Source organism: Coturnix japonica, chromosome 3 (assembly GCF_001577835.2).
Source record: "Coturnix japonica isolate 7356 chromosome 3, Coturnix japonica 2.1, whole genome shotgun sequence".
In the NCBI taxonomy this organism is placed as follows: domain Eukaryota; kingdom Metazoa; phylum Chordata; class Aves; order Galliformes; family Phasianidae; genus Coturnix; species Coturnix japonica.
Window position 1 is genome coordinate 42,374,731 of NC_029518.1, and position 20,311 is coordinate 42,395,041.

The 20,311-nt window shown below is 40.4% G+C and overlaps 1 protein-coding gene across 8 annotated transcripts in view; it reads left to right on the forward strand.

The window, feature by feature from the left end:
* Positions 1 to 3,045: 3,045 nt before the first annotated feature.
* The window catches only part of STXBP5 (syntaxin binding protein 5), a 97,530-nt gene continuing 80,264 nt past the window's right edge, over positions 3,046 to 20,311 (forward strand). For 3 of the 8 annotated variants that reach the window (XM_032443284.1, XM_015858123.2, XM_015858126.2), the window contains exons 1-3: positions 3,048 to 3,138; positions 3,489 to 3,850; positions 5,511 to 5,608. In XM_032443284.1, coding sequence (XP_032299175.1) covers positions 3,698 to 3,850; positions 5,511 to 5,608 — 251 coding nt within the window. In that variant the 5' untranslated portion in view covers positions 3,048 to 3,138; positions 3,489 to 3,697. Of the gene's footprint in view, positions 3,139 to 3,474; positions 3,851 to 5,510; positions 5,609 to 20,311 lie in introns of those variants that run through there. The other 5 variants (XM_015858124.2, XM_032443282.1, XM_015858119.2 and 2 more) reach the window with 4 other exon arrangements.

The following is a 20,311-nucleotide window of genomic DNA, read 5'->3' on the forward strand; positions in this document are numbered from 1 at the left end:
AGAAAAAAATGTTGCAGATGTTTGTCTGGCAGCAATTCATGGTCTACAGAGCAAGCAGTTTCCCAGCAGCCAGGAAAGACTCCAAAACTCACTTGAAGCTGTAGCTACAATGTCCTATCCAATGACTTTAAGAAGAACAATGTGAATAAGATTAGTTCAAATATGTTTCCCAGCTTCTTTCTATTTATGGCAAGGAAATGTTTGGCTAGGTCTCAGTCAATTCTGACTCTGCAGTGAGTGACTAAGCACCATTAAGAAGTTTTCAGGAAAGCTAAGCATCTTCATTAGTCTTCAAAGCCTGGATTGACTGACTGTCAAAAGTTTTAGGGAAGTTACAGGCTAAGCAGAGGTCTTGAGGCCACTTCATAAAACCATAGAATGGCTTGGGTTGGAAGGGACCTCAAGGATCATCAAGCTCCAAACCCCCTGCTGCATGCAGGGCCACCAACCTCCATATCTAACACAAGACCAGGCTGCCCAGGGCCCCATCCCACCTGGCCTTGAACACCTCCAGGGACTTCTGATGGTTCTTTCATCTTCCATACTGAGTAGAGTACTATGGCGTGCCAGTTACCCCTACGTGACTTTCTCTGAATACAACCAATAACACTTCTGGGCATATATATGAATTAATAACAAATATTGTGAGTGGACCTGTCCCTTTACTATGTACCCAATCCTTTGAGATCATTCCACCAAATCTGAGCATACATTATAACCAAGTGAGGTTTTGTGATTATCTTGAGGATAAAGACCTGCCAAATGAAGTCAGACCTACACCAGCTGCAGTCCATGGGATTGCGCACTGGCACGTGCCCCAGCCCTACGTGCACAGTGCATCAAACACTTCAAAGGATAGTGGTTACATATGTAGCACCTGTAGAAAGTGGATCAAGAAATGAGCAAGTGCATTTTTCTCCTCATTTTAAGCAGTAAATTACAGAATCAGGAAGAAAAGGCAAGCAAAGAAGACTAAAGACTAATCTAGTAGCAGGGATTTGTGTAGTCCTCGAAGGTATGCCACTGGAGGCTGACTCATGAACATTTAACTAACTCTCCCACAACTAAACCCTGTCACAATTGAACACAAAGATGTTGCAAACTAGAGCTTGCTTTCTTCTTCCTCAGTTGTGCAAGACACGTAAGCTATGGACTGGCATATAAAACACTGGGAAGAGATTTCAAATGTCAGAGTCCAGAAGGTCCAAGCAGGCAACATGAAGTACAGAGGTTACACAGAATCAGACTCATTGGTAAACAGGATGTGGTTTATTGGGTAAGAGGAGGAGGCCTCACAGAAGCTCTGAAATACAGCAACTAAATCCAGAAATAATGGTGATACTTGCTGAATTACAAAATGAAGGCCCTACTACTGCTCTCACTGATGGCCCAGAGTGAGAGAAGGTTGCCACTCATTTTTTACAGGAGTTGATTTGTTGCATGGTATCAGCTAAAAAGCATGAAGGACGAGAAATGCTGCTCTATCAACACTGCATATATTGTAATATATATATAGCATAAATTTTTGCAAGTATTGGTACAAGATAACAACAATGAACGAGGTCCTCCTTGTGTTCACTGCTGATCTAAACAGAAAGTGTTCAGTTTCTTCTCTAAATATGTATAATTGAGGTAAAGAATGGATTCAAGGGCTGAGCACACAGGAGATAAAAAAAAATAAATGAATTTGACTGAAGTATGCAAGGAGTGCTTATTAAGGCCTTTAATCCATCACCAAGTTCTGAAGTTTGTCGTGTCTGTGATTAATATTACCATAATTAATGAAACCAGTTGTGATATGAATGTTACAGCTAGGAGTTCGTGAAGGACCTGACCTGACATTTACTGATAACAAGATTTAGATGGCCTGTTATTTGCAATCTTAAAGTTCTAAGTGTATGGGTTATATTTACCTGTTACAATCAGTGTTTCCCATTTAGTCCAGCGTAGTTGAGTTTCAGTAATTTTTTTCTCAGCTCAATACTGCATTTTTTACAGCTCAGTATTGCAATGAATAGACTAAAAATTACACACTAGAACTTACGAACTGTTAGATTAAATATATGTTGGATAATTGAAGACACTGAAATTTCTCTTAATATGAAGTTAATTCTTATATGAGATATTTACCGAGCCATTCTTAAGTCTACTTTTATTTATTTACAGGATTTTTGCCATCTCTGGAGGCATGCCTTCACATGGTCACCACGACGAGTGCCCAAGAGACCTGGTAACACAGGTGGACAGCTCCATGAGTTCATCAAGCAGTCACTTCACAGGAACATGTAAGCTGTCCTGATTGCCTTCCAGCATCCATACATCACACGTCTGTGTGCAGTTCAGCTTTAAACTGGTGTGGGATTTACAGGTGTAAGCCTGTGGAAGTTTGACTTTTCAGGTTATTATCGTGGCTATGTTGCAGCGTTCTGATTGCAGTTATCCATCTGTGCACTGTTATGCTGACAGTGCTAACAAAGCACGCCCAGCTACCAGGCTGAAACACCCCTTGTAAACACAGCCTTGGCTTCCCTAGGCCGGTGTCCTGAATCACACCTAAACCAGCTTCCTCCAACAGTGTGAATTAGGTCTAGTTGGTTTTACTTGAAAAGAAAGTTCAGGAAACAAACAATACCTTCAGAAACATTGTGACTGAGGTGAGAAAATAACTGTTACAGGAACAACTGAACAGATTACAAACAAACGCACCCGAATACTAAATGCAAAGACCAGGGAGGTGGTGGAGTCTCCTTCTCTGGAGATATTCAAGACCCGCCTGGACGCCTACCTGTGTGACATGGTGTAGGGAGCCTGCTTTGGCAGGGGGGCTGGACTCGATGATCCCTAGAGGTCCCTTCCAACCCCTACAATTCTGTGATTCTGAATATGGACAGCACAACCTGACCCCCGGGGAGCAACTCCCGGCTCCTCAGCACCGTGTCCGCGTCTCTTCGTGTCCCGGACCGACACGGAGGCTCCGGATCCGTCCCGGTGACTCCGCGGCGCTGCGGGGGACACGGCGCATCGCCACATCCGGGTGCCGGCCTCTCTGCGCGCATGTGCGGCCGCCCCGCCGCTGTCAGGTTGGGAGCTGCCGCCGCCGCCGCTCCTCCCCGGGGCGCTGCGCTTCCGCGTTGTCAGGCAAGGGGGGCGAGCGCGGGATGGGTGGGGGGGGAGGAGGAGGAGGACGGCGGTGGCGGCTGCTGTGGGGGCGGCCGTCGGCAGCATCCCGCCGGTGACTGGCTGGCGGCACACGCAGCTCCGAGGAGGCGGAGGGTACCCGAGCCGAGGGGAGGGGAACGAGACTGCGGCGGGAGGGAACCGGCACACGCAGCGCACGGACGACGCGCGCACACACACACACACACACACACACACACACGCAGGGACGGGTGACAGCGGCGGCCGCGGCCGCCACCATGTGAGGCGGGGGGGTGCGGACGGGCGGGCGGCGCCGGTGGGCTGACGGGCTCGTATCTGCTTGGCTTCAGCCTCCGTCCCCCGATGCGGAGTGGCCCCGCGTTGCCGGACTAGCGTCTGGGCCCGCCGCCCTCCCCGCGGGCGGGAGAGCAGCAGCGCGGCCGCCCCCGCACCGCCTCCCTCCCGCCGGGGGCTCGTCTGCCGCCTGCGGGGCGGGCGGCGGCGCCGGGAGCGGCGAGGCCAGCGGAGCGGGGAGCGGGGAGCGCCGCCGCCGAGAGCCATGAGGAAATTTAACATCAGGAAGGTGCTGGACGGGCTGACGGCGGTCTCGTCCGCCGCCTCGGCGTCGTCCGCCTCGCAGCAGCAGCAGGCGGGGAACCGGGAGAGCGACATCCAGGAGACGCTCCAGTCCGAGCACTTCCAGCTCTGCAAGGTGAACGGCGAGACTCCGCGGGCCCGGCCGGGTGCCGAGATCCCGACGCCGGGAGGGAGGGAGGGAGGGAGGGAAGGGGCGGCGGGTGCGTGTGTGCGGGGCTCGTCGCTCCCCGAGAGCTCCGGGGGCCGTCGCCTTCCTGGCTGCGTGATGCGTGTGGTGTCGGTGTTACCGCGGGATGGCTGCGGGTAGCAGCGCTGCCCAGCTGAGTGCGCTCGGTGGAAGGCGCTGCCGATGGGCCCCGAGGCTGTGTAGCTCGGTGCTGTTTGGAAATGCTTTCATCCCGTTCCTTCGCGCCTGGAAAAGGCTGTGGATGATTCTCTGCAGAGCGTTGCCGAGCGGCTGATGCTGTTGTTGCAAGTGTTCTCCTGAGGCGGAAGAAAAGTTCCTCTTTTTTTTTTCTTTTTCTTATTATTNCCTCTCCTTTATTTGCTTGTGTGCGATACAAGAACTGCAGTTGGTGGCTGCACGCTTTGGAAAATGATGCAGCGAATTAATCCAGCAGCTGTACCTAGAGGAATAAGAACTGATTTGAATATCAATAGCCGCTTTTTTATCTTCACGGTGCACCCTTGGCCAAGCGTGATATGGCTGAGCTTGTTTGCGGTTTCTCCTCCTTGCTTTCTGTGGTATTGCAGGCGCTGCTGCCACTTTTACAAGTTGGTCTTGAAGGACGTGGAAAAGAGCAGAGCTATTAACCACACAGGCCTTATTCGTTGTGTGAAATACTAGGAGTTGTGGGCTATATCTGCAACTTGACTGAAGGAAAGGAGCATAGCAGAAGTTTGCTATGCATTGATGAGCTCCTAAATAACCCCGCTTTCAATGAAGGTTTTGAAATGGAAAAGCTGCCGTTTGTGTGGCTCACGCCGCACACCTGTAAAGGAAGGAAGAATAGGTGGTGTTCCTATTGTTCTTGATTGTGATTGATGCAGCCAGAGAACTGCAATGGAGTTACTGCTCGGTTAATTACCGAATTAGAGTTGACCAATCAGAAACCTGAATGTGCGAATAGTCTCGTTTTTACTTATTTATTTTGAATTCTTGGTTAAAGGGTTCTTGCTTCATTTTGAGAGGTGTGAGGGTTTTGTTTTTGTCTGATTTCAGGAGTTTTTTTCTTTGGATTCATTAATTTTGGATGGGAACAGAGGTTGAGAGATGTGTGGAGGCTGAGTTGCTGGGTTTTTTTTGGGAAGGTGTTGAGAGGTTGCACTGTCATATGGGGCCTGTTGGAATGAGATTGAGGCAGTTCTCTGAAAAGCGAGGGTGGGAATTTGTAGCAGTTCTGATGGCAGATCTGGCTTTGTTTCCAAACTTCCTAGGAACAACTCAGGCTTTAATTGTTCGCTGCCTTTGTTAGGGATGGAAAATCAGAATAGTCAGAAAAGAAAATAGTTGAAAAAATTAAATGATATGTCTTTGTACAGTGATAATGCAAAATTCACATTAAGTTTCAGCAAGTGAATGACTGGACTGGCATAAATATATGTGTATCTTTTATATTTTTTTCTTATAAGACAGCTGTTCTTCTGTTATCAGAATGCTTTGGTTCCTTAATTGTCATTGACACTGAATCTCGTTCCCTAACATACGATATTGATTCTGTTTATTTTTGGTCTACTGCTTGTTCCATCATCACTACGGTGCACTGACTTATTAGACTGTACGCCACGGTTTCCCTTATCAACCTTCAGCCCTGGCATTTGATCCTGTTCAGAAAATACTGGCCATCGGGACCCAGACTGGAGCGTTAAGACTGTATCCTTTCCTGTTCTGAAAAGGAGAACAGTGTACCTCACACAAGAGATGTCTTCATTCAGTTGCTGGAGCTGCTCAAACACATTGTGGGAATCAGGTTTGCAGGAGGGGAAGAAGGCCTGTGTGCTGTTGGCAGGTGGCTTGGCTCTTCTGCTTATTCCGTATCAGTTCGAGTTGTGTTTGTGTTATGAGAGGTATGGCTGCTTAGTTCCCATCATCTCAAGCTAATATGTGCTGATGATTCATGGCAGCTGACTGTGCATCTAAAGAGAGGCCTGGTCTGAGATCTTTTTCATTGTATTGCTTTATACAGTGGAATTCTAAAATTCCACATTGCTTTTTTTTTTTTTTTTTTTTTTTTTTTGTGTGTGTGTGTGTTTTGTTGGACTTACTCTTGAGAGAAGTGTCACAATACTGTGGTGACTTGTTACTACTTCTGTGTTGCAAAGGTTGGCTTCAAGTGGGATGCTACCAGGTGAAGGAGTGGTATTTCACTGATGCTTTGCAAGCAGCTGAGGTGAGCAGACTGAATTTATGGAATAAACCAACAGTAACCCCACTTCTTTTTGTACACTAAAAAGTGAACTGCCCATATGTTTGTAGCCATATGGTATCATATCCATATGGTACTATCCAAGCCACATAATAACAGATGTATTTCAGCTTCATTTTAAAAGAAGGCGCCTTGTAGACTCATTAATCTACATTGCCATTGCTTAAACTTTACTTCTCAGCAGAGAAGAATGAATTGAAATCTCTGCTGCCCTGAAGCTGCATAAAATCTGACCTTTTTGGAAGAGGCTTAGGCCATCTTGCTAGAAAAATTGAGTTAATCCTCTCTAAACTGCAGGTAAATCTCATAATTCCCTTATTCCTGGTACTTATATTTCTCTGCAAGTAGATATTGTTTTGTTTGTTTCCTTCTGTAACATCACCATCCTGTCTAAGGTTAATTGTATTTAAAAGGGTTGTCTTTTATAAGTTGAAAAAGTAGAACTTCAGGATTAAATCAGAGGCTGAACTGAAGTATTTTATATGATATTAAAATGTTATGAACTCTCAAGGTCTCAACATACAACTGTAGTGACCATGCATTGCTCTCAATACTGTTTTTGTAACAATGGTTAATAAATTTTAATTCTTTAAAAGGTGAGGTATTCCATTTAAATGAAGAAGGGAGGGTAGGTGGTGTTAGAGTTGTTAGCTATTGTCATATTGATAGAATAGATAAGAGAACAAAAAGAAACATAGAAGACTGGGGTCATTGGAAGAGAACAAAATGTGAGGATTTATAGCTTGCTTGCAGGTAGTGATTGCAGGTTGGCTAATGATGGCTTGATTAAAAACCTATTTACTGGCACTTTGCTATGACTCGTGATTTCCCTGAGTGTGAATTGTGTTTCAGATAATCAAGATAAGTCCATCAGGACTGTGGGGGAAGCAGCAGAGTTACTGTGAGAGAAAACAGCACAACAGTAACAGAAAAAATTATTTCTGAAGGGAAGAAGTTTTGCACAGGTTGAAATATTTGAGTTCCTTGTTGTAGATAAGTGTCCTCAGTACTGACTTTTAGACTTGGAAGAAATGTTTTAAAGCTCATAGTTTAACCTGATGGGTTAGCATAGGAAGCCATCAGTGCTGTGGAAGTTGTATCTCCTGTGATCACTTAATGCTTTGGGAGAAACACCTTTGGGGAAAGGTGTTGTCAGTGGGATGGATTCAGATAAACTTGAAATGTAAAACCAGCCTCTCAGTTTCTGCCTAATGAAACCTGGAAAGAACAGCCTTTGTGAAGGTGTGAAACTTGCAGAAGTTGATTTTCCCCCTAGTGATTGTGGATAAAAACAACTACAGAGTTCTTGTTGACCCATAGGGTAATTTATTCACTTAGGTTTTTACTGACAATACCTTTTGTACAAGGATTCATTACAGTGGGAGCCACTTACTTTTTTAGAGCTGTAAAAGCGTGTCTTATGAAATGAGATGTAGAGTAGAAAGACTGAGTCACTAAGGAGATACTCACTGGGAACTAAATCCTAAAAGTGGAAGGAAAGTCAATCTTTATTTTCTTCTGTTATGAGCGTATATGAGTAAAGGAAGAATAATGCTTCCTTCTTTGCCTACCAGCAGATGGGAGTTGGGTATTTATGTTTTCCTTGCATCATCAAGTATAGACACATCAGGCTTTCAAAGAGGTGGTATGATCAGTGTTATTTTAACTTCAAAACCAATATTGTTTGAAAAAGATTCACGTGAATCATGCTCCCATCTTATTCATAATTATGAGGATTCTGCAAGTATTTGTACATTAAAATGCATTTTTCTTCCGCTAATACCCTTATCTCTACTATTGGTACAAAGACTTGCAACATCAGAACTAAAACCTTTTCTAAAGAACGAAAATCTGTTGATAGACATACATTGAGAATTCACTGATTGTGTGTATTTGTCAAACAGAGGCAAATAAAAGACAAAAAAACGTCAATGTAGTATTAAGTTCTCTGAATCCATAATGTAATTGTGCAAGTGGAAATGCTGAAGTGCAGGATGTGTTTTTAACCAGCCAGACTGGAATGACAATTATCACTTTGTTAACATTCTGCCTCTGATCTTAACCAGTTAAATTCAGATGAGAACATTGTGGAGTTGCTGAATTAATGTAGTGAAGATGGAACTTTTGCCATTGCATGCCCATAAACAACGGTTTTAAGGGGCAGAGAAGTCCCTAAATGCACCAGGAAGAGACTACTTCTAATGGAGCACTTAAGCTTGTGTGTCATCAAGGTGATAGTCTGAGTACTCGCTCTCTGTCTTGATTTCACTTCCCAAGTTACTTACAAATATTTCTAATTCAGGCAGGAGGCCTGAAAGCAAATGTTTCTGAAACAGTCTGCTGTTAGTTGAATATTATCTTTAACAGAAAGGAACATTTTGAGCTATTGATATGATTGTTCTTCCTTTAATTCTGTTTTCAGCTATAAAGGAAAATCTTGGTTCATTTGTTATATGTTGAGAAATGTTAGTGTGTAGCTTTGTAGAATACAAATCTGAAGAGCTATCAGATATTGGACCCACTGCACTTGACATAGAATACTCAGCCAGCGTTACCATTCTCTCTGATATTAGAATCCCTCAAAAGTAATTGAAGAGCTTGATTTTGTTTTCTGTATTGCAGAGAAGATTGAATGATGAGATAGGAACAAGAGTAGAAGCACACTTGAGTGACATTAAAAACTTAAATTTACTTATCTTACAAACGCAATTATCTGCTCACTGTGATCTGCTTGTTCTTCTGAGCTCACTGTGTTGACTGAAGGACACTCATTCCGTATGGTTGAAGTGCTTTGAGTCTTGGCTGGTGGCCTGGTCTTTGTGTGGCATTTCAGTCTCAGGCTTTTTTATTCTTTTGTGCTCATATTCCCTGCAAGGAACAACTTTCTCACTGTTTATCCATGTCAAATTTCAATGGTCAGCATAAGGTTTTGATAGCAGTGCTCATCGCTGTAGATATCAAATTCTCCGTATGTAAACCATTTGGCTGTTTTTAGTGTTGCTATCACCTTTTAGTCTCCGGTTCCAAATATGTTAGATATAGAGCTGCAGAATGTTCATCTATGTTTCTTTCCTGGATGCATTTGAACCATGACAGCGGGACACATAGTCCAGAGTATTTAAGAAGTTTCATCCATAATAATCGTTTGTACTTTGTTTCCCCAGCACATACTCAAAGCCTCCTAATGAGGCTCTAAGTCTAACGTACAGCACAGTGCAATTGGGCAGACACCACTGCATTGCACCCTGATAGCTTTTAGTGTCAATGGACAATGGCATCTGCTTCTATGCAGTCAGTTACTTTTGCTCTTTCATTTAAGAGTCCCTGTGGAAGTCAAGCGTGACCTGAACGCAGGAGCATTTAAACTGTAAACAAGTTTGATAAAGGTGAAAAAAAACCTTTTCAGGATTTTTCTGTCTTTAGGATGTTATCTTCTCAAATTTTACATGACTGATTTTACAGGGCTCTGGACTTGAAAGCAAACAGATAAGCTCAGATGACTATGATAGGAAGTAGGATAAGCTTTGAAGCTAAAGCAGATGATTCTAAGGAAACCTGCTGTTTAACTACTCCATCTTAAACTTGATACTTAGTTTTCTGTGCTTCAATTTCTCGACAGCAAAACTAAGACAGTGTATCAAGTAAGTCATGTTTTGGTTGCCTGCCAGCATCAACGTGGTATTTTTATTGGTGCTTCGTATCTTAGGAAAAAAAAAAAAAGTCATTCTCAGCTTACCTCTCGGTTTCTCTCATGATGGTAAGAATTCTAACAGTAAGACTGCTTCCACTAGAAGGCCTTGAAAATAAAGGGGATAGTAGTAGCGTGTTAGGTGCCTTCCGTGCTGACTAAACTATGGCTAGGACATTTTATTCTCAAACACAAAGGGCTATAATCTTGTTTGTTTGTTATTTGTGCTGGGTTTTATTTTCATGTTGCAAACTCAGTTCACAGGAAGGAGAAAAATTGAGTTGTTTGTCATTCTGTCAGTAAATATCTGAAAATTTCAGTCATTCTGAATGTCAGCATCTGTTCATTTCCCCCCATTCTTTTCAGCAGTAAAGAAGACGGTTATATAAGCAAATGGCTGAAATTTTCACATGAGGCTTGTAAAACTTGCTTTTTCTAACTTCTATTCTCTGGCCTTTGTGAGAAGAGCTTGCAACTGTTATTCTTCGATCAAAATAGCTCAAAGCCTGAATATGTGAGCCCATGCAGTTTCTGATGAAATGTTTGTTAGAGCATCTGGATAGTTTTGCTGTAGATGTATACCATAAAATTCAAGCAATTCAGTGAAATCTCTGAAGCTGTAACAAAATTCTGTTTTAAACGGGTGACATTATATCCATTAAAAATACTTTTTCCTTTGAATTGTTCAAACACAGAAGGAAGTCGAATTGATTGGTTTCCATTTTCTTTCCCTTCCTACTGAAATATCGAGTTGTTTTTATTTGATTGGTGTTTTTTTGTGTTTTTTGTTGTTGTTTTTTTTTGTTGTTGTTTTTTTTTCAAGTACTTCTTTACCTTTTTTCCTGCTGAATGCAGGGCACCCGAGCAATGCCTGGAGTTCTGCTTGCATTATTCAGAGCAAAGATTTCAGTTTTCCTGACCAAATATCAGACTGTACAGTTGACAGTGCTTTAGGTGAGAGACTAGAGCAGTTGAACTTGAGAGATCCTGTCCAACGTAAATGATTCTGATTTGTATCTATTCTGTGAACCCACTGAACTCCAACTGTGCTATTTTTTGAGTAACAGGCATTTTGTTTGTTTGTTTTGCACTTGTAGGCTTGTAGTTTCAATTTATGTGTGTACACTTCTGGAATTTGAACAATTTTTCCTGTTTTGAGAAGGGTGCATCAATAAAACCACCAAATATTTTATAGTAGTATCACGCCAGAACAACACTGTGATTAACTATTCATAAGAAAACATTCATTGACTACCTTACCATCCAGTTCACATAGAAGAGTAGTTTAAAAATGAAATGTACTTTGGTTGTAGCATAAGTCAATCTTATCGCATTTCCGTTTCTATAAATACACCATGTTTCTTATCACCTCTTTCAGCACTTATTTCACATGGGTATCATTAGCACTTACAGTTTGATTTAAATGGGGAGAAATCTCCTTCTTTTTATTGAAGAAAATCATCCAACCTCTGAATATGCTGGAATGAAGTGAGGCCAAAATGATGTTACAATGTGATGCGCAACTCTTAAAAAGGCAAGGACTTAGGACTTATAGCAAGTTAATCCTATACAGATAAAGCTGTCTGAATTCTTCATAACATGAAGGATAGTGTACTTCTTAAATTAATAGTTACACTTAGTGTTAATTCATGAAAGCAAGTAAATTGCGTGTGTCACCTGTTTTTGAAGCATTATCTTGTATTGTATTCCAACAAAGCAATAAACTATGGTATAACCATTATTGTTCCTGAGTACCTAAAGTATAATTGCATTGAATATCATACTATAAATTATGAAAATGAATCTTAGAATTAAACCTTTTCTTCCCTGTTGTAGCTGACAAGGTGGAAAGCTGATAGAGCTAGAAACTAGTTTTTACTGTGGCGTTAGTGAAGTTTCTTTCCTTCTGTCCTATTGATAGATGTATCACTGAGGTGATACAACTTCGTGATATGATATTTGCTATCATTACAGAATTGAAGCAGAATGTTAGGGTAAAATGTAATAAGAAACTGGACAGCTGGGACCCGGCTTAGGCTTTCAGGTTTCTGGTGCAGCACCCAGTGTACTAGACTCTTAATTCAGCATTTCACTGGATTTGTTGTTTCTCACTCACTGTGGGAGGGCTTTTAGAACTGAAGTAGCATCACTGTGGCAGGAGAAGAAATGAGCAGTTGCGGTAGAGTCATGGCTGGAAAAATAGAAGTGGCTCATGATTTGATATGTGATAAAGCTTGAAAGTACAAATTAAGATTGTAAGCCTTCCCTAACAAAACTTCCTGTTCTGCAGAAAAATGTAACTGCATTAGATATCTTTTAAGAGCCCAGTGCTCTGTATTTTTATAAAGGCTTCACAAGGCAAAGCTGAATGTTCTTCCAGAGTGCCTCTAGACTGATCAGAGATTCATGCAGTTATTACTTTCTACATATCTTTTTTGCTCCTCTAGGGTTGCAGAATCACACAATGGAGCAGTGAAACACATTACTTATGAGAGTTCCATAGCACATTTATTTTTGTAGGGTTATCTCTCTATCATCTCAGTGGAAAGAAAAAAAAAGAATCGAACTTGTAAATTATTACATTCTAAATTAAGTTAAAGAAAACTGGAAAACTTATATTTTAGGAACTTTGTCCTTAACTTTAGCTATCTGGTAATGGTTTTGCATATGGAGGGGGGGAAAAAAAAGAATCCTAAGCAGCTCTGAGAGAATAAATGTTGCGCTAAGTCGGTATCTTTAATCTCTTGGGTCTCCTCTTTTCTACTTGCTGTTCTTGATGTGGGCTATCTTGGAGTGCATCGATCATTCTAATTCCTTTGAAAAATGCTGCTGCTCATGTCTGTGAAGTACATCTGGTTAAGTAAACAAGACTAAATTCTCTGGAGATCTAATTCTTTGACAAAGTGTATTTCTGTTTGCTGGTCTGAAAAATAAGTTTATGGCACCTGCACTCAGACACAGTCTTGGTTTGTGTTACCAGCAGGCAATACCCATTCAGTCAACTTCAGAAGGTGATTTACTGAACCTAGCTTTGAATGGCTGTATCATAGTTGATACTTGAATGCTGCGTAGCCTCTTAGTATTCAACTGATAGTACTTTAGTGGCCTTAGAAGTGTTGACACGTCTGTCCTATGCACTTGATAATAATGCAACTTGTGAGTTTATCAAAGAGAATACTAAGTTACTACTTGTTTTGACTTCCAGTGCAGATACAATGAAGTTCTACTGATACAATTTAAACTTCTGGCAGTGATATTTGCATCACTGAATTTAGATGCATAGTGAAATGATTTTTGTAAGTAGCTACAACTAAAATATTTCATTGAGATGATTTATAAAGTATGTAGCAATTCTGTCTTCTAGGGATTTGTACTGCATCCTGATTCATCTTGATTTTTACATTGCTTTCTTGAAAGTACTTTTTCTGTGGCTATCGCTTAGCCTGATCTGACATTGATGTCCTGTTTAAGACTCTCTGCTGTAAATGAGAACTGTTTAGTCTTACACAAAATCTCTCCTGGTAAGGTATGCTTGCTTTTCTGTCTGAGTTCTGTGCAGCTTGGTGAAAACTTTGGTCTGTGTAATAATAATTCTGACTTCATCATTTCCTTCAAATACCTAATCTATTGTGAATCCATAAGCTTCTCCTTTATTAAAAATTACACCAGGTATTAGTGCTTTTATTAAGGTAGCTATATCAGTTGATGGATTAGATCAATTCTTAAACATTAAATACAGTTTTCACTAGTCATTTGTCCATGCTAACTATGCCCTGCATTGGTACTCCCATACTTAAGGATTTTTCATTCACTTCAAGCTTTGTTTTAAATGTCAAGAGCATTGAAGGCAGGTGAAACTTCAAATGTGTCCTCTGATAGCACAGAGAACAAAGTACAAGATTAAATGTTCTGAAGGTTGTTAAGTTATGCTGACTGAGCTAATTGAAATGTATGAAAAGCATTTTTTGTTTTAAGCCAGGCTGGTCTTGAAATACTTGACAAAGTACTGTGTAGCCTGAAGTGTTGCTGTTCGCAAAATCTTTTACCTGATCTCTGTTCTATAGAGAAGATTACTTTGATAGGAACAACTAATGTCTACTTGATATCTTTATCTCTTAATTTTATTGAATGCCACTGGATCTTTATTTCATAAATGCCCTGAGAGTAGAAATTCTGTCCTTTTTTCTAGCAACTTGAAGCTTATTTTCTTTTTATAATTCAGATAATTGGCCGTTCTGTGTCCAGAACAATTCTTAATGAGCCTCAAACTAGACTGTGTTCGTAAGGGCAACACAGGTGAAGAGGAGTAAGAGAGGTGCTCTTAGGTTCTCCACCAAGAAGGCTGTAGCTCACCCTTTAGTGAAACTTTTCCAGTGGATTTTCTAAGATTGAATCATCTTGTTCTGTATCCATATTCTCTTGAAAAGAGCTTTGGGAAAGCAGGTAACTGATGAAGGTATGCAGAGCAAGCAAGGCCTCTGCTTGGTGAGCTACTATCTTAGTTCATGTGTTTTGTGCTGTTTTGAGCAGACAAGTGCATTGCATAACCTCTTGAGGCTGCTTCCAGGCATGTACTCTGTGTGTGTTTGATTAATACTAGATCTTTGGTTTATATTAAAATGAAATATTTAATAGAAAAGCCAACTAAAAGGATGATTCAGCTGATCCTGCCTCTTTCTGGCCTAGTAAAACCAACTCAGTCAGCAGCAGCAGATGGACAAATGCAATTTGATTTTTTTTCTGCTTGCTCTTTAGGGAAGAAGAATAGAATGCTAAATTTTGGTGATAACTTAATGTTAAATTGACAGGATTAACATGCTTGTATTTGTTTAATATATGCTCTATCCAGTCTTAGTACCTCGTTAAACAGAACAGATGTTCATCTTCACAGTTGAAAAACATTCTTGACTGAACTTTGTAGTGTTGGTACCAAAGCTTTAGTGATGCTTATTAATGTATGGCGAGCTGCATAACAATAATTTGCACAACATTCCCTTTGTAAGTGTACCAAACTTACATAGTAAGTTTGAGAGAAATTCACTTCACTGCCACCTTTAAATGTCAGATAAAAAGGAAAACCACAAAAATCAGCAAAATGCTGCTCTTCCCTCTGCCTTTCTCTCTCTCTCCCTCTTCTCTGCAACCCCTTTTACCACCTCAACCATAATACATTTCCATTTAAGTGACTAATATAAAGAGATTTCTTGCTGGTAGGATGAATGTCCACTCATTTGTTAAAATAATTAGGTAAGAAATGCAACATTTCTGGAAGAAATCCCAATGAGTTGCTAAGCTGGAGAAAAAGAGATTAAATAGCCTACCTCTCTAAAGTAAAGGACTGAAATACTAATGACATTCATTTAGAATACTGCTTTTTAAAACAAAACAAAGCACCTTGCTTTGTACTTTCTGTTAAAAAAACATAAACACCCACAGCCACATAAACTGGAAAAAAGAGAAGAAAAACTTAAGTTCCAAACTCTTAAATTTTCTGTTTCTGGTGGTCTTGAAATTGAATTTGAACCTACTCTCTACCTGTTTTCTTTCAAGCATTGCCAGTGGAAGTATAAATTATTGTGAGTTACTTGAGTAGTTGAAGGGATTGTAAGGAAAAAAAAATGGAAGGGGTGGATGCTGAAAGTAATGTAGAGTGGAATTTATACATGCTGCAGAAGATGGTTGAGGAAGGAGTTAACTTCTTTACCTTTCCTCCTTTACTTGAGTAGCAAAGATCAGAAACTTTTTAACTTTAGAATGATGGCAGTTTAAAGGAACCATTTGTTTTGTTTTCCATATGAGCATTCTGTCAACAAATTCTAGATTAAATAGATGCTGCTCTCAGGAAGTAGATGGAGGTAAATTGTGGAGAACACTGGCATTTGTTGAGCAAACAGTCCTGACTTTTGATGATACATTCTTTCTGCTGGCAATTCCCTGTGGGAGAAATATCTCAACAGGTGTTAACAGAGAGTTCCCTTGAAAAAATAAATATTTTTTGGACCTGCAGTTCTTGCATTTTAGCATATAACCTGAAGTTGTTCCACTACTTTGTGATGGCCTTGAGTGTAGTGGTGAACTTTGTAATTTCCAGGCCATTTTTGATGGCATTTGTGCAGCCTCTTTACCTCCTGTAGTTTTCTACAGAGAAAATGGACTGAAACTTGGCAAAGACACCTGTGGAATGCAGTGAAGTGACTTGTAATGCGTGCAGTGTACTATTAGTGCTAACAGCCATAAAGGCTTTTGTTACTTCAGTGTGAAAACAGAACTCTACACCAATATCTTAAAAAAAAAAAAAAGCCTATCCACCAATAAAAATTTGAACATGTATCTGTTTGATCTCATACTTTGTGGATCAGATCTGTGCTTACAGTGGACTTTTGATTTAAAGCTAGCTCATTTTAATATCTGCAATTACAATTTCAGAGTTGTCAGAAATCTGGTATTGTGTCGTTTAAGCATGAGTATTTGTTAGGCACTAACAGTTGTAATTTTAACAAGTTTGCTCCATTCTAAGGTAGCTAAAAATGCTATTATTTAAGGTAGCTAAAAATAGCATTATTGCTATTGCTCCTGAGAGTCGTCATCTACCTTGATATCGTAAGCACTGTGGGTGATCGCTGTAAACAGTTCACAAAATCATAGAACGTCACAAGCTGGTAGAGAACTATTCAAGGATCATCACCATGTCCAGCGCAATTTCCTCTAGACAACAGGAACTGGTTGCAAGAGAAGTACCTGCTGCAATTCACTTCAGACTACAGAAACTGTTGAGGTCCTTGCAACTCTGTTAAAGTTATGAGCAGCCTCTTCTCCCTGAAGTGCTCAAGAATGGCCTCATCTTCCTTAGTGAACCCTGACCTAGACAGAATAGAGAATGTAGGTGTTACCTTAGTGTGACTCTTTTTAATCAGGCCAGTTTCTAAAGCAAGAAAAAAATAAAGGCATGTTTCTGCCAACTATAGGCTTCCAAAACTTGTTGAAGTTGCATTGTCCTTTTTAGTCTACCTTAAGACTGTCCTTTTAGTCTACCTCTTTTTTCAAGATTGGCCAGAGTTGGGGGAGGAGGGGAAAAACAAAAACAAACAAAAAAAGCCAAGCAATAAATTCCTGGTGAGACTGCAGAAACTTGAGAGACTCTACTTCAATTCCAAGAATGTTACTTAAATGTTTAATTCTTAAGTATTGGATATAATTTACCTGCTTTGGCAGGGGGGTCGGACTCGATGATCTCTAGAGGTCCCTTCCAACCCCTACAATTCTGTGATTCTGTGATAATTCAATAGTAATTCACCTGCCTGTCTGAATTCAAACCATTGTTTACTCGAATATAACATATTACATTCTATATGTTTAGAAACATACAATACACTAAGATGCTAAAGTAAAATAGGGTTGCATTATCAGGGCTTTGCTGATGTATTCTACTTGCAGAAGTTGTAGTATAAAGCTCTAAATCAATATATTTTACCTGTACAAGTTTTTTGGGTTTGTTGTTACTCAATCTGCTCAATGCGCACGCTCAGAGGAGTATGGTGAATGGGACAAAGCATTATTTGGTTGTTGTATAAAACAGTGGTGTGCCCATGTTTTGAGTCCTGTGTTTCTCTGATATCTGTGTTATAAGCTGACATGGGTTTAGGGGTTGGAAAACTGAAATGACTGAATTCAGAGTGACCATTTTGCAAGAAGATTTTAAAAAATGCTTCGTCTCTTCAGTTTAGAGGAGAGGAGAAGGGAGTATTATCAAGGTTTGTAACATGAGGAGGAGAGTGGATAAAATGTGCGTTAACTGTCTTTCATTTCCATGATACATAAACTAGGGTGCATTCACTGACGTAATATTTGGCATTAGAAAGAGATGCAAGAACCATAGACTGGCCTGGGTTGAAAAGGACCGCGATGATTATCTCATTTCAACCCCCCTGCTATGTGCAGGGTCATTTACCACCAGCCCAGGCTGCCCAGAGCCACATCCAGCCTGGCCTTGAATGCCTCCAGGGATGGGACATCCACAACCTCATTGGGCAACCTGTTCCAGTGCGTCACCACCTTCTGTGTGAAAAACCTCCTCCTAATCTCTAACCTAAATCTCTCCTATCTCAGTTTGAAACCATTCCCCCTTGTCCTATCATTATCCACCCTTGTAAATAGCCATTCCCCTCCTGTTTATATGCTCCCTTCAAGTATTGGAAAGCCACAATGAAGTGCCCCCCCCTTTCCCCAGAGCTTTCTCTTCTCCAAGCAAAACAAACGCAGTTCTTTCAACCTTTCTTCACAGGAGAGGTGCTCCAGCCCTCTGATCATCAGAGTATGAATATGACATGCAGTGGAGTTTATTGGTATGGAAGTTGGTAGAGACAAGTTGTACCAAACTGTAATCTGATGCTATAGGGACTATACAAAGATTTCTCTATAATGTACCTAATGCATTAGTAGTGGTTGGTTGAGAATGTAAAGGGAATAGGCTGCAAGAAGTGACCAGGCTTGTGTGCTCTTAGATAGTACAGATTGATGTTGTAGGGGATGGAGCTAGGCTGGGTGCTCCTCTGGTCCCAGTTGGTACGTTGGCTCTCTGATCTTAACCGACTCAGAGGCAAGATGTCAGTGGGTGTGGTGTCGTTCAACAGTATGGTTACGTAAACTTCATTTCTGCTCAGTGCTTCACACAATAATAATAATTTTTATAAGTGCATTTTAGAATTCTGTAAACATCTCTTGTTCATTAGCAAGAAAATAGCCCTTGCTGCTTAAGCAAAGTTTATCTCATGCCTGAAGAGCTGATGAGACAATTTCTGTTGTATGGCGTGACAAAATACTAAGGGTGTTGTGGTGTGCTGGTGAGTTTCGATGTCAAAAAAGCTGGCATGAAAACTGGAGTGTGATAATCACATTGCAATCTGATAATGTTCCTGCCTTCACTTTTCTATCTGTAGCTGAAGTTATTGCAATTAGATTGAGGGTTAAGCAAGGTCAGAAACCAGTGGTTTTGAGTAAGACTAGAAGGGAAAAATTTCTTAAGCTATTATTCTTAAACACCATCTTATCTTATTATAGCAGTTGTATCCTAATATAACATGAAGACTTTAGTAAGACTTGCTGTTCTAATGTACAGAAAAAAATTATTAATGTTTTTAGGCATCCAGTCTTGCCTGATGTAGGAAATCTCAATCAAAGACAGTTCTTAGAAAAGATTCACGAAATAATGTTTGGTGTCAAACTTAATTAGCACGTTTTGGTTACAATTATAGCTGATACAAATGTGCTTAATTTTGGAGGAGTTTATTCCTTATGAAATTAATGTCAGTTGGGGTATTTTTTGTTAGTATTTTGTGTTGTGTTGGTGTTGTTGTTTTTTTTTTAACAGTATTGTTAGAGAACCTGTAAAGATTATCAATGTAAATATGCTGTAAATGGTAGTCTTTATAAATAGACTCATTTCCGAATAAGAACTTTCTGAAATATGAAGCTGTCTAAAATATCTTGACAACTCAATATTGGGCATTTCTTACTTGTGTTACTTATCTGGTTGCCTTTTTGTGTAGCCATTTTATAAAACTGCCATTTGATATGTTGTTTTTGTTCCTGTTTGACTGCAAGGCATGTGTCAGCTCAACCCAAGGGTCTTTTTTCACTTGTATTTGATGAGATTAGAATCTTCCTATTAAATAGTTGCTATTTTGAATGGCGGGGGAAAATTTTGGTTAATGGAAACACCTCATTTATCTTTAAAAAAAATAGACTGTCTTTCTCTTAAATGTGCATGGATTTCAGTGTTTCTGGGCCATCTTTTGTTTTTTGAGGTGAAATTACCTCAAAAATACTGTTTCAGTTTTCAAGTGTGCATTGGTGCTGTGCTGCTTCTGTCAAGTTAATTGTAGAACCTTTTTGTGAATGCAATGCAGGTACGTTCTTGGCTTCTTATTTTAAGTAGTTTAGGTGTAATAATCAAACTTTCTTAAACCTTTTCTAGTTCAAGAGGATCGAATTTGTGTATTCATGCAGTTTGTGAAAAGAGAGGGGGCTTGACTCTATTGAAACTCTTTTTTCCTGTCTAGGCAGCCTTGTTTCCGACAGAGTCATTTTATAAGTGACTTTACTCTCTGTAAGCTTCCCAGGTTTAGTCATGCAGACCCGGAAAAATGTGTGTGGGAGGGGTGGGGGATTGTTGATGATTCTTGATTAAACAACCATTCTCAGAAGCTGGAGCTGGGACCTTGGCCACTCATGGGAAAACTAGAAGTAATCAGACATGTTGTGCTAACGTATCAAACAGGTTTTGTTTGTCCTTGGATGCAAAAGTAGTTGGAATATTTTGACTGCAAGCAAAACACTTCCTAATTTGTGGAGCTTGTGCGTTAATCTGCATGCAGCTGCCCCAAGGAAGTTTCTTTCTGTAGGGGAAAAGAATTAGTTTTTTTCTTATTAGTTCTGTTGGAATTCTTTACTGTCAGGTAGGCCA